General features: G+C 32.4%; 1 protein-coding gene across 1 annotated transcript; it reads right to left on the reverse strand.

Annotated features, from left to right (window-relative positions):
- Positions 1 to 4,656: 4,656 nt before the first annotated feature.
- On the reverse strand, positions 4,657 to 9,431 carry LOC127125729 (aspartic proteinase 36). The gene is made up of 10 exons (XM_051054535.1): positions 9,079 to 9,431; positions 8,801 to 8,930; positions 8,061 to 8,311; positions 7,566 to 7,793; positions 6,527 to 6,689; positions 6,102 to 6,175; positions 5,875 to 5,971; positions 5,720 to 5,783; positions 5,349 to 5,420; positions 4,657 to 5,263 (listed from the first exon to the last, which is right to left on the reverse strand). The coding sequence occupies exons 1-10, from the start codon at positions 9,312 to 9,314 to the stop codon at positions 5,088 to 5,090; spliced, it is 1,491 nt and encodes a 496-aa protein (XP_050910492.1). The 5' UTR covers positions 9,315 to 9,431; the 3' UTR covers positions 4,657 to 5,087.
- Positions 9,432 to 11,608: the final 2,177 nt, after the last annotated feature.

Below are 11,608 nucleotides of genomic sequence, written 5' to 3' on the forward strand. Positions count from 1 at the left end.
TAACATAGGTAATAATTATGATGAAAATAGCGTTATCTATTTAAGGCCCTATAATAGGAATGTTGTCCAAATTTAGATGTACAGCTTCTGAATGGTTAAGATGAAGAGAAAGTGGCGCGTGTATATGAAATTCGAATAAAAAAAATAAGAGAAAACGAAAAAATATTGAGTGTACAACTTCGTCTTAAAAATTACTCTCCCTGATCGTATTAAAAAGATATAAAATATTGTTGAAAACTGAATGAAGAGTTTGGTGGAATTTTGTAAGGGTGGATTTGTTTAGAAGTTTGAAAAAATATTCCTAAGAGTTTAGTTATGAGAATGCAATATTTTTATATTTGATTCAAGTTTTATAAAATGATTTAAAAATATTTTTTATTTTAAGAAATTTTATTTATACATATTTATATTTATTTTTACTAGCATTCAGATAAGCACTCTCATGTTAGTCTGTCCGCTTTTTTATTGCGTTATCGTGTGTATATCTTTTATGATGTTTTTTATTTATGTTAGGTTAAAAAGAATATTATTTGAACATATTTCATAAAAATAAAATTAAGATGATAAATACACATTTTCAACATGTTTTAGTAAAATATTATTTAAATTTAAATATAAAAATTTAGAAAAATTGATAATAAAATTTAGTTACATTACATTACTCACTTATATACACAATCAATAATGTCACGTAGGCAAAATACGAAAATACTGAATTATCTTTCAACAACATTCCTTAATTCAGGATTTAACCAATCAAAATTAATAACACCAATTCTATCTTTCAAGTGGAGGAATTGATCAGTCTTGATCGCTTTTGTCAGAACATCTGTCAGTTGCTTCTGTGTGTTATAATGCATAACTTCTAGCACTCCATTCTAAACCTGACTTCTCAGAAAATGACACTTAGTCTTAATATGCTTGTTTCTCCTATTCAACATTGGATTCTTGACAAGATTGATTGTAGACTTGTTATCAGTCATCAATTTCAGAGACTTATTTACCTTGACCTTCAGATCATGTAGTAAATTCAGAAGTCAAACAATTTGACATGCAGCCACAACACCTGCAATATATTCAGCTTCACAAGTTGACAAAGCAACAATTGGTTGCTTCTTGGAACACCAAGAAATAAGACCTCCCAGATACTTAAACAAATATCCAGAAGTACTTCTTTTGTCAACTTTGTCTCCACACCAATCAGAGTATGAGTAACACATCAAATTTCTGTAGAAATCCTCTTGCTACTAATCTTGCTTTGTGTTTTCCATTTATCCATTTGGCTTCAATTTCACCTTGAAAACTCATCTGACGCTGATGACTTTTTTGTTCTTTGGAAGCTCAGTCAACTCTCAAGTCTTGTTTCTTTCTATAGCCTCAAGTTCTTCTTTCATGGTCTTCATCCACACTTTCTTCTTGAGTGTTTCTTCAACACTAACTGATTTAGAGTCTACTAACATGGCACACTGAATAACTCCCCCTTCAGCATCTATCTCAATATCTTACAACATGTCAAACTCTACAAATCTCTGTGGTATCTGAGGCATTCTTTGTTGTCTGGTTTCAGAGGCTAGACAACCTTCAGAAGTTGGATTACCACCAAATTCTGGAGTACCACCATAATCTAAATCATCATCAGATTCACTTTCCGAGTCTTCTTCAACTTCAAAGTTACTATTAGACTCTGACTCATCTTCGGACTCAGAATCACCATCAGATTCTGACTCATCTTCAGAGAAAGAATCCCCTTCAGAGTTAGATTCTCCTTCAGAGTCAGAAATTTCTTCAAAAGTTAACCCAGGTGTTAACACTACACCAGAATTGGATTGAGACTCGTTCTAATCCCATGCTTTTGATTCTTTCACAACAACATCTCTGATGAATTCCACCTTATTAATGACTAGACAATAAAGCTTATACGCATCTGTACTGTGGTACCCAATCAGTAACGTTACTTTACTTCTATCTTCCAGCTTATTTCTAGTAGCACCTGGAACATGTTTGTAACAAACATAACCAAATACCCTGAAATGACTCACACTTTGCTTATCACCAGTCCACTTCTCAAAATGAACAATTTTCTTCAGCTTCTTTGTTGGACACTTGTTGAGCACATATGTTACAGTGACAACAACTTCTCCCCACAAGGTGTGAGGGAGTTTTTTCTCTTTCAGCATGCTCCTTGTCATATCAAACAAAGTTCAGTTTCTTCTTTCAGCAAGACCATTGTGTTGAGGAGTGCATGGAGCAGTCACCTCATGCCCAATTTCATTCTCCTCACAGAACCTTCTAAACTCGGTAGAGTTGTACTCACCTCCACCATCAACTCTGAATTTTCAACTTCTGACCACTTTGATTTTCATCCTTCACCTTGAACTTCTGAAACTCAGCAAACACTTCATGCTTAAATCTGACAAGTGTTACACATGTCATTCTTGTGAACTCATCCACAAATGAAATAAAGTACTTGTTTCCTCCAAATGAAGGTACTTCAAATGGTCCACATACATCAGAATGCACCACTCCTAAAGCATATTTTACTCTTGGAACCAGTTCTGATGCAAATGGAAATCTGGGTTGCTTACCTTTCATGCATATTTCACATGACTTCTCAGACTTCACAATCTTAGGAATGTAATATACCAGCTTCTTAGAACTCAAATGTCCTAAGCTTTTGAAGTTCAGATACCTCAATCTGTTGTGCCACAGTTCACTTTCACCTTCAACGCCTTCTGCACTAAGACATTTAGTTTCAGTTGTCTCCATATTCACCTTGAATGTTCTGTTGCTTCCTTGTTCATACTGCATAATTAACTTCTAATCAGAATCATACAACTTCAAGTGATTGTTCTTCATAGTAACTGAGAAACTTTTCTCAATGAGTTGACCTACACTCATCAGATTGCTCTTCATGCCAGGAACATACCAAACATCCTTGATCATAACAGTTTTGTCATTCTTCACCTTGACTTTGACATTTCCCATACCTTCAACGTTGAGATATTTATCATTAACACATCTGATCTTTGTCCTCTTTCTAGAGTCAAAGTCAACCAACTATTGTTTATTTTCAGTTAGGTGATTTGAGCATCCAGTATCCATATACCACTCGCCTACCAAATACGCACCATCAGATTCAGAAGCCATCAATAGCACAAGTTCATTATCAGAATCTCCTTTGTCTATGTTTGCTTCTTCTGATTTTCTTTTCTTGTTTGACCAACAGTCAGCAGCAAAGTGGTCAAACTTCTTACAACAATAGCATTGAACATTCTTCCTGTCAAACTCCTAATTTCCCTTCTGATGTTTCTTCTCATCAGAATTGGAGGCTTATGACTTCTGAAAAACCACCACCACGTCTCCTCTTGACTTCTGACCAAGACTGCTTCTGACTCTTCTTCCCAAAAGACGCCTTCAGAGTCTACTCTGCCTCTCTTTCAGAGGTTCTCTTAGTCAGACGCAACTCTTGTGCCTCTAGACTACTTTGCAACTCTTCAATTTTCATGATGCTGAGGTCTTTAGAATGTTCAATTGCTACAACAATGTAATCAAATTGAGGAGCAAGAAATCTCAGTACCTTCTCAATGATTACTTGTTATGACAAAGTTTCTCCATAAAATTTTATCTCATTGGTGATCATAATTACTCTAGAGATGTAATCAGGCATCTTCTCATTGTCCTTCATGTTGAGATTCTCATACTATTTACGTAGAGACTGAAGCTTCACCTTCTTCACTGATGCGTCGCCGTCGTAACATTATACCAGTGTGTCCCACGCAGTCTCCACCGTCGTCGAATAAGTGATTTTCTCAAACGCGTTCGCATCCACAAACTGATGGATGTAGAACAACGTTTTTTTTATCTTTCTTCCTCGTTTCTCTTCACGCATTTCTCTGTGCTTCATTCGCATCCGCCATAACCGGAACATAATTGTCGTTGACGAGATCAAGATCGTCTTAAGCGTCAAACAACACGTGAATATGAATCAACCATCAATTCCAATTCTTTTCATCAAACGCTGGAAGCTTTGAATTCAAGCTGCCGTTTCCGTCGTTCATCTTCGATTTTGTGCACTAAAATTCACACAAATCTCACCAAACACTCGTGTTTCTCAATCCCGCAAAATCAAAAAATGTGATTCTGTTATGATTTTGATCCTGAACTGAACGCGAATTCAAGAAATGAAATCAATCACACATGCCTCACCGTACACTCGTATTTCCCTGTGAATCGAACCAGAACTCTAGATACCAATTGTTGGTGCACAAGATTGAAGATGAAGATGGAAAAAGAAAGAGAAAAATGTAACTAATTTTTGAATGAAAGATGATGCTGTGCAATTCTATTACACAACTTGTTTAAATACAAAAACTAAAAATGTCAAATAGGCAAAATACTAACTTATGCTAGCTGAGTAATACACCTTCTTATAATTTAAAACAACTATATCTCAGAAGTTAACACTAAGATTCTGAGCACCAATTTACTCAGCTACGCTAAATAAGGTTATAAAATATATAGTTTCTGAACAAAAATACTTCTAAACTATGAATTATATCTAACACTAATTACAACAAAAATTACTAACCTCTAAATGACAGTTACAACAGAAACATAATAACAAAAATATAATGATTCTAATAAAAGAGGAATGTATTGATCACACTGATATATATTTTGTTTTATAGAGCTCTAGTCTGACATCATATGGTCCATGACTCCATGAGCCAGTATACAAATAACATTCATCAATAAACTTCTTTAACTATCACTAACTATAGTAACAAAACAACAATGGGAACAGTAGCTGGTAGAGTGGAATTGGCCTCTGGTAAACTTTATATAAATAATATAATTTCCATCTACAAATTTGCCATTTCACAACAACATAGCCCTTTAACAGTGAGATCCGCACATGCCTCAAACTAACTAAATGGAAATATATCAATATGATAAAACATAGGGCAGGGGAAAACACGAACCACTTCCGTTCTAAAATATCAAGGGTATGCCATGCCGACAATAAATAAACAATGACTGACCCCAGTATGCTTTTCGAAGAATGGGCTTTGACTCTTGAATACTATCTACAAAATCTGGGGCTCAGTGAAAAGTACTATATGCAAAAGAAAAGCCGCAGCGCTTATAAGTAGCAACTTGGGGAGAAAACCATCGTGCGAGGAGCTGACGCTAATCTGTCCTGCATTGATGTATGCATCCTTACTCTTGCTTGTAGCCATAGAGACATTTACAGACAAGGAACCTGAGTAGTGAGCATCAACTTAAAGATTATGACAAGGTAAAGTAGTATATATGCAATACAGGAAATGATAATGTGGTAAGCTCACAATCATAGTCGGTCCACCCAATTCGTTGATTAGCTAAGTCGTATACGAATATCTTATCCTTCAGGACAAGATCTGCAAATGAAAGAACAACTTAGTTGATAAAAAACCCAATACTGAAAATACAACTAGAGTAATGACCTGATAAAGTGATTAAGCAATTTTATTTGCTATTCGATAGGCCGCCCACAAATGGGTCCATTCCTTCCCTAGGTCCTGCTATGGTGGACCATCGAAACTTCATGGCACACTATGTTGCTCTTAATGAGGGAAAACTTGGGAGCCAATGTCATAATCAAATTAGAGAAAGGGCTTATTTCTACAAACTCCTTGTAGATTTTATACTGTTAATATAATTTTACCAGCTTTCTAACCTCCTAAAATCGTGAATCCCTTCTGCACCTTTTGGAAACCAATGCACCACATTGCAGCACCATCCTACAAAAAACAAAGCAGTGCAAATCACAAGAACTACTCCTAGTTAGGCCAAAAAGAAGAATGTGATCAACGAAGAGAAAGACATAATTACCAGGAAACCATAATGTATAAGATACTGTTCTGGTTTTAAAATCATGGATGCTCCACCCATGAAATTGAAACTGACTTGAGGAAATATGTCACCTAGGCTGAATGAGAAAAAAAATCAAAATGACATCTCAGGCGTCTTAATAGTGCAAAATATCTATTTTTTATGAACAAAGAGAAATATACATAAAAATATATTTTACTAAAATACTGAGACAGAATTGAAATAACCTGGTTGGGACGAGATAGCACTGATTTCCTTTGGAAATAATGGGTTTGGAAAACTGTGACACAGTGGTTGTTATCTACACATTCATTGACATATTGAATATCAGTGCATGGAATATCATTTCTAAAATATGGGAAGATCAAGATTATTTCTTAATGGTATAAAACACAAGATAGATAATCCAAAAGAAGGATTTGTTTAATCTATTTACACACCCTATTCAAAAAAGAAAATTGACTACAAATTAAATTTTCATTCTTCAATGTCCAACACATTTTGTAACATCCAGATATTGATTACTGAGGGTCATATATCAGATTTTATGTGCCCTAATAAATAAATTTGGACAATGGCAATAAAACCACGGGACTTAGCTATAACGAAGAGTAGTGTTTCAAAAGTTCAAAAGAGGTAAAACAGAACTTACAGCATTGAGAAAGGGATCATAAGCTTCTTGAACAAGGTATGCCAATGTAGTACCAGAATCAACTATAGTTCCTCGGTTGTTAGCTGTTGCAAATACATTTTGATCGATTGGGAGAAGTTGTCCATTGACAGCAATGCTTTGAAGATTTAAGTTGTAATGAGGCCTGAAATTCGATCAACACCGGGCAGTATGTCTGATATAGCACAGATCAATATACTGATATAAACTGCAAGTTATTTCACAATGGGAATAATGGCATGATAAGCATTTTAAGAACTCTATTTTCCGAGCGCATGAGAGCAATATTACCTTCTATATTCAATTCAAAAACTTTAAATTAGAACAAATGTGTTGTATATGATCATCTATATTCATTTTGAAATATTTATTACAGCAAACCAAAACAATGCATTGTTAAGGCCAGGGTTAGAAACACACCCAAAAACGAAAATATTCACATTCATTTACCAAGGGTATGACATGCAACCGTCTATCAGAGAAAAACATGAAAATAAACCAAGATCTGTGTTAGGAGAGAGCTGAACCCTTCATAAAAATATTGTATTTAGAAACCAAAATATTTTGCTCTCCGCAAGAGCCACCCACCCAAACATACAAATACCGAGACCTATTACTTTTATAACAAGACTACTACACTAAAAGGACAAGTACAATGAAATGGAAAGCCGCCTTTCAGAAAATTGTAATTTAGATTAAAAGATGACAGTTTAATTACATGCCAAACATTGACATGTCTTACCAAACAAAATGGTGATTCATTAGTTAACTTTCAAGTTTTAAACTTACAACTAACGGTGCTTATTTTATGTTTCATGTCATCTAAACTAATATACCTACCAAACAAGCAATTAATCTTTGAAAGTGATTCAAATACCTAGTTTCATAATTTTTTTTGCAGAAACGAATAGAACTTATAATTTCCCTTCATGTCAATGTGATGCAATATTCAGGAAAATTTTGTTCACCAACTGAGTTGGGCGAAGAAAACAAGGAAGGAAATGAAGAAGAGAGAACATACTGTAATGGGACAAGTGGCGTATAAACAATATTTGGCTCCAAAATTTCACCAAGAACCAGTACACCTCCTCCATTACCCTCTCCCTTTAAGCAATGAGAGAACACTTTGGGTGTCATGCCTTTTGATGACAATTGTGATATAACAGATAAAGCACCGGGGCCAAACCCAAAAATTCCATCAACCGCCTTTTCTGTCCGAGCCAAATCCCCAGACTGATAGGTGCTACAGCTATTTCCAAAACAACCATCCCAATAAGAACAATTAAAACCACTTACCAATCCCAATATTTCAAATTTAATCAGTTGACAAGATTTACTATATAATTTGTAATTTATATGCAATAACTATCAGTTTGATCCACAATATTTTTTACCAATGAAACTCAAAATGTAATCTTCACCCAAAAAAGATTTTCTCTTTTATATTTTCCCAACCCTACATTGAGTACACCCTCCCTACACTACCACAAATAACATATGAAGATTTAGGACTCACCCAAAGAGGACGGTAGAAGAAGAGTTAGAAAACACAGACTGTCCCATGATCACGTCAAAATACATGGCATCATAAACATAATAACCGGATGTCCCACTTCCATCCCCATATTGAAAGGTGTAGCTGCACTGATTAACCTGAGACGAGCATTGACTTGTGGCAGTTTGAACCGCATAAGAACACACCGGATCCGAGCAGGAAACCAGTGAAGCAGTGGACGAACTAGCCGTGTCAAAGAAATTGAGCTCAATCTACATAATAGACAACAATTACATTAAGCATTCAACACTAATAACAAAACTCTCCCCGTTCCATTTTAACTGTCAGTCAAAGTTCATCTACACTACCAAAAAAAATCAATAAATTTTGTTATTTTTCATAAAATCATTAGCCTCTATTATACCTTTGTTAGTTTATTTTCTCATTGCATCAATTTCTCTCTCTCTGCCCTAAAATAGTAAGGGTATAACTGACATAAAAAACAGTGAATGCCACTTTAAACTTTCAAAATAACAGATATATATAAATAGTAATCGACACTTTTGAAAAAAGATGTGTCTATGTCGGTATCAGTTTCCGAAAATGACACCGACACTTGTAATCATGTTAATTTATTTATTTTTTCAAATTGTTATCGGTGGAGTATGTTAGCGTGTCTGTGTCATGTTTCCGGTGTCCGTGTTTCATAGATGATAACACAATGTCAAGAAAATCAACTAGCAAAAGGACAAAATTCTCACCCCTAAGCCACTAGATTGGGGGCAATTATTGCAAGTATTGCAATTAAGCCACAAGATATCACTTCCAGTATCAATCTGAACGGAAAATTCTTTGGCAGGAGAACCCATCTTCACTTTCGTGAAATACAGCCTGCACAACCATTCCAAGATTATCATAACATAACAAAACAAAACAAAAACTTAAATTCAAAAAAATAAAATAATAATCAATGTTAAGAAAATGGAAGAAAGATTGAGAAAGAAGAAAAAATAATGCAGTAAGATTGAAAAAGAATTACCCAACTAAGTAAGGATCGGAGGTTCCTTGGACTGAGAAGTCGAGAATGCCAGTATCTTGCAAGATTCGACCGTGACGAGCTCTGTCGCGAGCTCTGAGTGTCGTCAGTTCAACTCGGTGGTTAAGAGGGATAGTCCGTTCAAGAGGAAGAAAACTCGCCGGGAAACCGCCGTATACAACCGTAACCGTCACCGCCAATGCGGCCAAGGCCACCCACGCGGAAACACAACCCCGCATTATTTTTATTTTTCAATGGCAACGGTCACGCAGTGTAGAAAGTAGAAAGAAAGAATAAAAATGTAAAATGAAAAGGACGCTGGGTCAAGTCAATTGAGAATGGAATTTTTGGTATTCTTGTTTTTTCTCTTTCTTTCTGTTATTTATTTATTATTATTATTTTTTTAAAGAATGGGACATGTTTGTGAACCTTGCGATCAAGATCGAAGAGTCTATAACGCATTGACAGTGTGAATGCGGCAATATTGCGACCGAGAATTCATATTCATATTCAGCAAATTTTTGTTCCTATGACACAAAGATAAGAACTAAAGAGTTTGTGTTGTAAATTATGCATTAATTCTAATAAAATTTTAAAATTAATTTTATAATTATTTTATTCAATATAAATTTTTTAAAAGTGAATGTCTTATCTTGTGCCTTTAAAACATAAATTAAATTTTTTTTTTTTTAAACTAAGCTATATTAAGTATAACTTTTGTAATTAATAACAATTTATTGATTATGGATGTTCCGAAATGACATGATAATATGCTATTGAATTTTGTTTTTTAAATTTAGAAATAGACAACGCGATTCCAAAGTATTGTAGAAGATAATTTGTTTTTTTTTTAATTCAAAAATAGATAATATTTTATGAAGTGTTATAGTAAATTTATGCTTTTTGAATTCAAAAATAAATAATATTTCGTAAAGTGTTACAATAATCAATCGAAATAGACAATGTTTTATGAAATGTTGTTGTAGGCGAAAAATTATAACATTAATTAAAAATTTATTGTTGAAATGATGTGTTTCATCAAAGTTCACAACTTTGTAAAATAATAGTATTTGACCTATAAATTCGTCATTCTAGATTCAAAATATAACAAATAAGATATTTGACAATAATTTTTTCGCAACGATTTTTAATTTGTTGACAATATATGCATATAACAACGACTAATTTAAGTCGTAATAATAAATTATTGTTTTTTTCAACAATCATATAATGGTTGAGAAAAGTGATTTACTGCGATAGTTATTCCTGTTGTTGGAAATAATTTAATCTTTTAATATATATATATATTATAATGATTAATGTAATAATGTAATTCGGAGTCATAATTTTTTTTCTCAACAATCATATTATCAATGAGAAATGTACTTATTATAATTATTATTATTATAATTGTTAAAAATAATTCAACTTTTTAATATGTATATTGTAATAACTAATATTAGTCGTTATAATAACTTTATATATCTCTCAAATATCGTATTATTTATAGAGAAAAATAATGTATCCCAACAATAAATATATATATATATATATATATATATATATATATATATATATATATATATATATATATATATATATATATATATATATATATATATATATATATATATATATATATATATATATATATATATATATATATATATATATATATATATATATATATATATATATATATATATATATATATATCAATGACTAATTGAAGTTGTGGTGATAAATTACTTTTCGCGACAATTTCATTATTTCTGAAAAAAAATTACTTATTTTGAAAAATAATTCTTTCAGGAAAAAATTATAGTTTCTTGAATAGTATTTTTTTACATATTTGTTCTGAGTATGGTAAATGATATATCAAGAAAATAATTAAAATTTATATCAAACCCAAATGCAAAGAAAGACTATCTAACATATTTGTGCATTTGATTTATATTCAAACGCAAATACATTAATGTTTAATTGTGATCAATGATAACTAATTGAAAATAATATTTAAAAAATTTAAGTGGCAAAAATTTTAGTGGAGCTTGTAAAGATATTTCTATCTACTATCAAAAATAAAAATATAATTATTTAAAAAAATATATAATAAAATATTTAGTAAATAATATAAAATTAATATATTCATAAATTGTTGATATATTTATGCCAAAATATTAAAAAAAAATACAAATTGAAAAAATCCAATAAGAAATTGAAATATTTGTTCGACATAGTCAAAATAATATATGTTGTTAAGATATTTCTATCTACTATCAAAAACAAAAATAATAATAAATTAATAAATTATTCAATGCATATTATGAAAGTAATATTAAGACACTATATGTAGTTTGTTGAGATATTTTCGGTCCGGTGGCGACTAATGCATGGGAGAAAGTTTTGACATCTCATCACGCATCGTACGACGAGATTAGTTCTAACATTCAAATCTAAAGGGAGGATCATCATCTTCCATAATATTTTCCATCGATCTTAGTTTAAACTCCTGATTTTAGGGTTATGGACC

The sequence above is a fragment of the Lathyrus oleraceus genome, chromosome 3 (assembly GCF_024323335.1).
Source record: "Lathyrus oleraceus cultivar Zhongwan6 chromosome 3, CAAS_Psat_ZW6_1.0, whole genome shotgun sequence".
Taxonomy (NCBI): Eukaryota; Viridiplantae; Streptophyta; class Magnoliopsida; order Fabales; family Fabaceae; genus Lathyrus; species Lathyrus oleraceus.

What these genes read in the sequence shown, in the direction of transcription:
- LOC127125729 (XM_051054535.1), bottom strand. Translation starts at nt 9,314, where the DNA reads ATGCGGGGTTGTGTTTCCGCGTGGGTGGCCTTGGCCGCATTGGCGGTG. An exon ending in ATGATCCCTTTCTCAATGCT is followed by an intron (nt 6,176 to 6,526) that starts GTAAGTTCTGTT and finishes ATGAATGTGTAG; the next exon opens with ATAACAACCACTGTGTCACA. An exon ending in TGGGTGGACCGACTATGATT is followed by an intron (nt 5,264 to 5,348) that starts GTGAGCTTACCA and finishes CTCACTACTCAG; the next exon opens with GTTCCTTGTCTGTAAATGTC.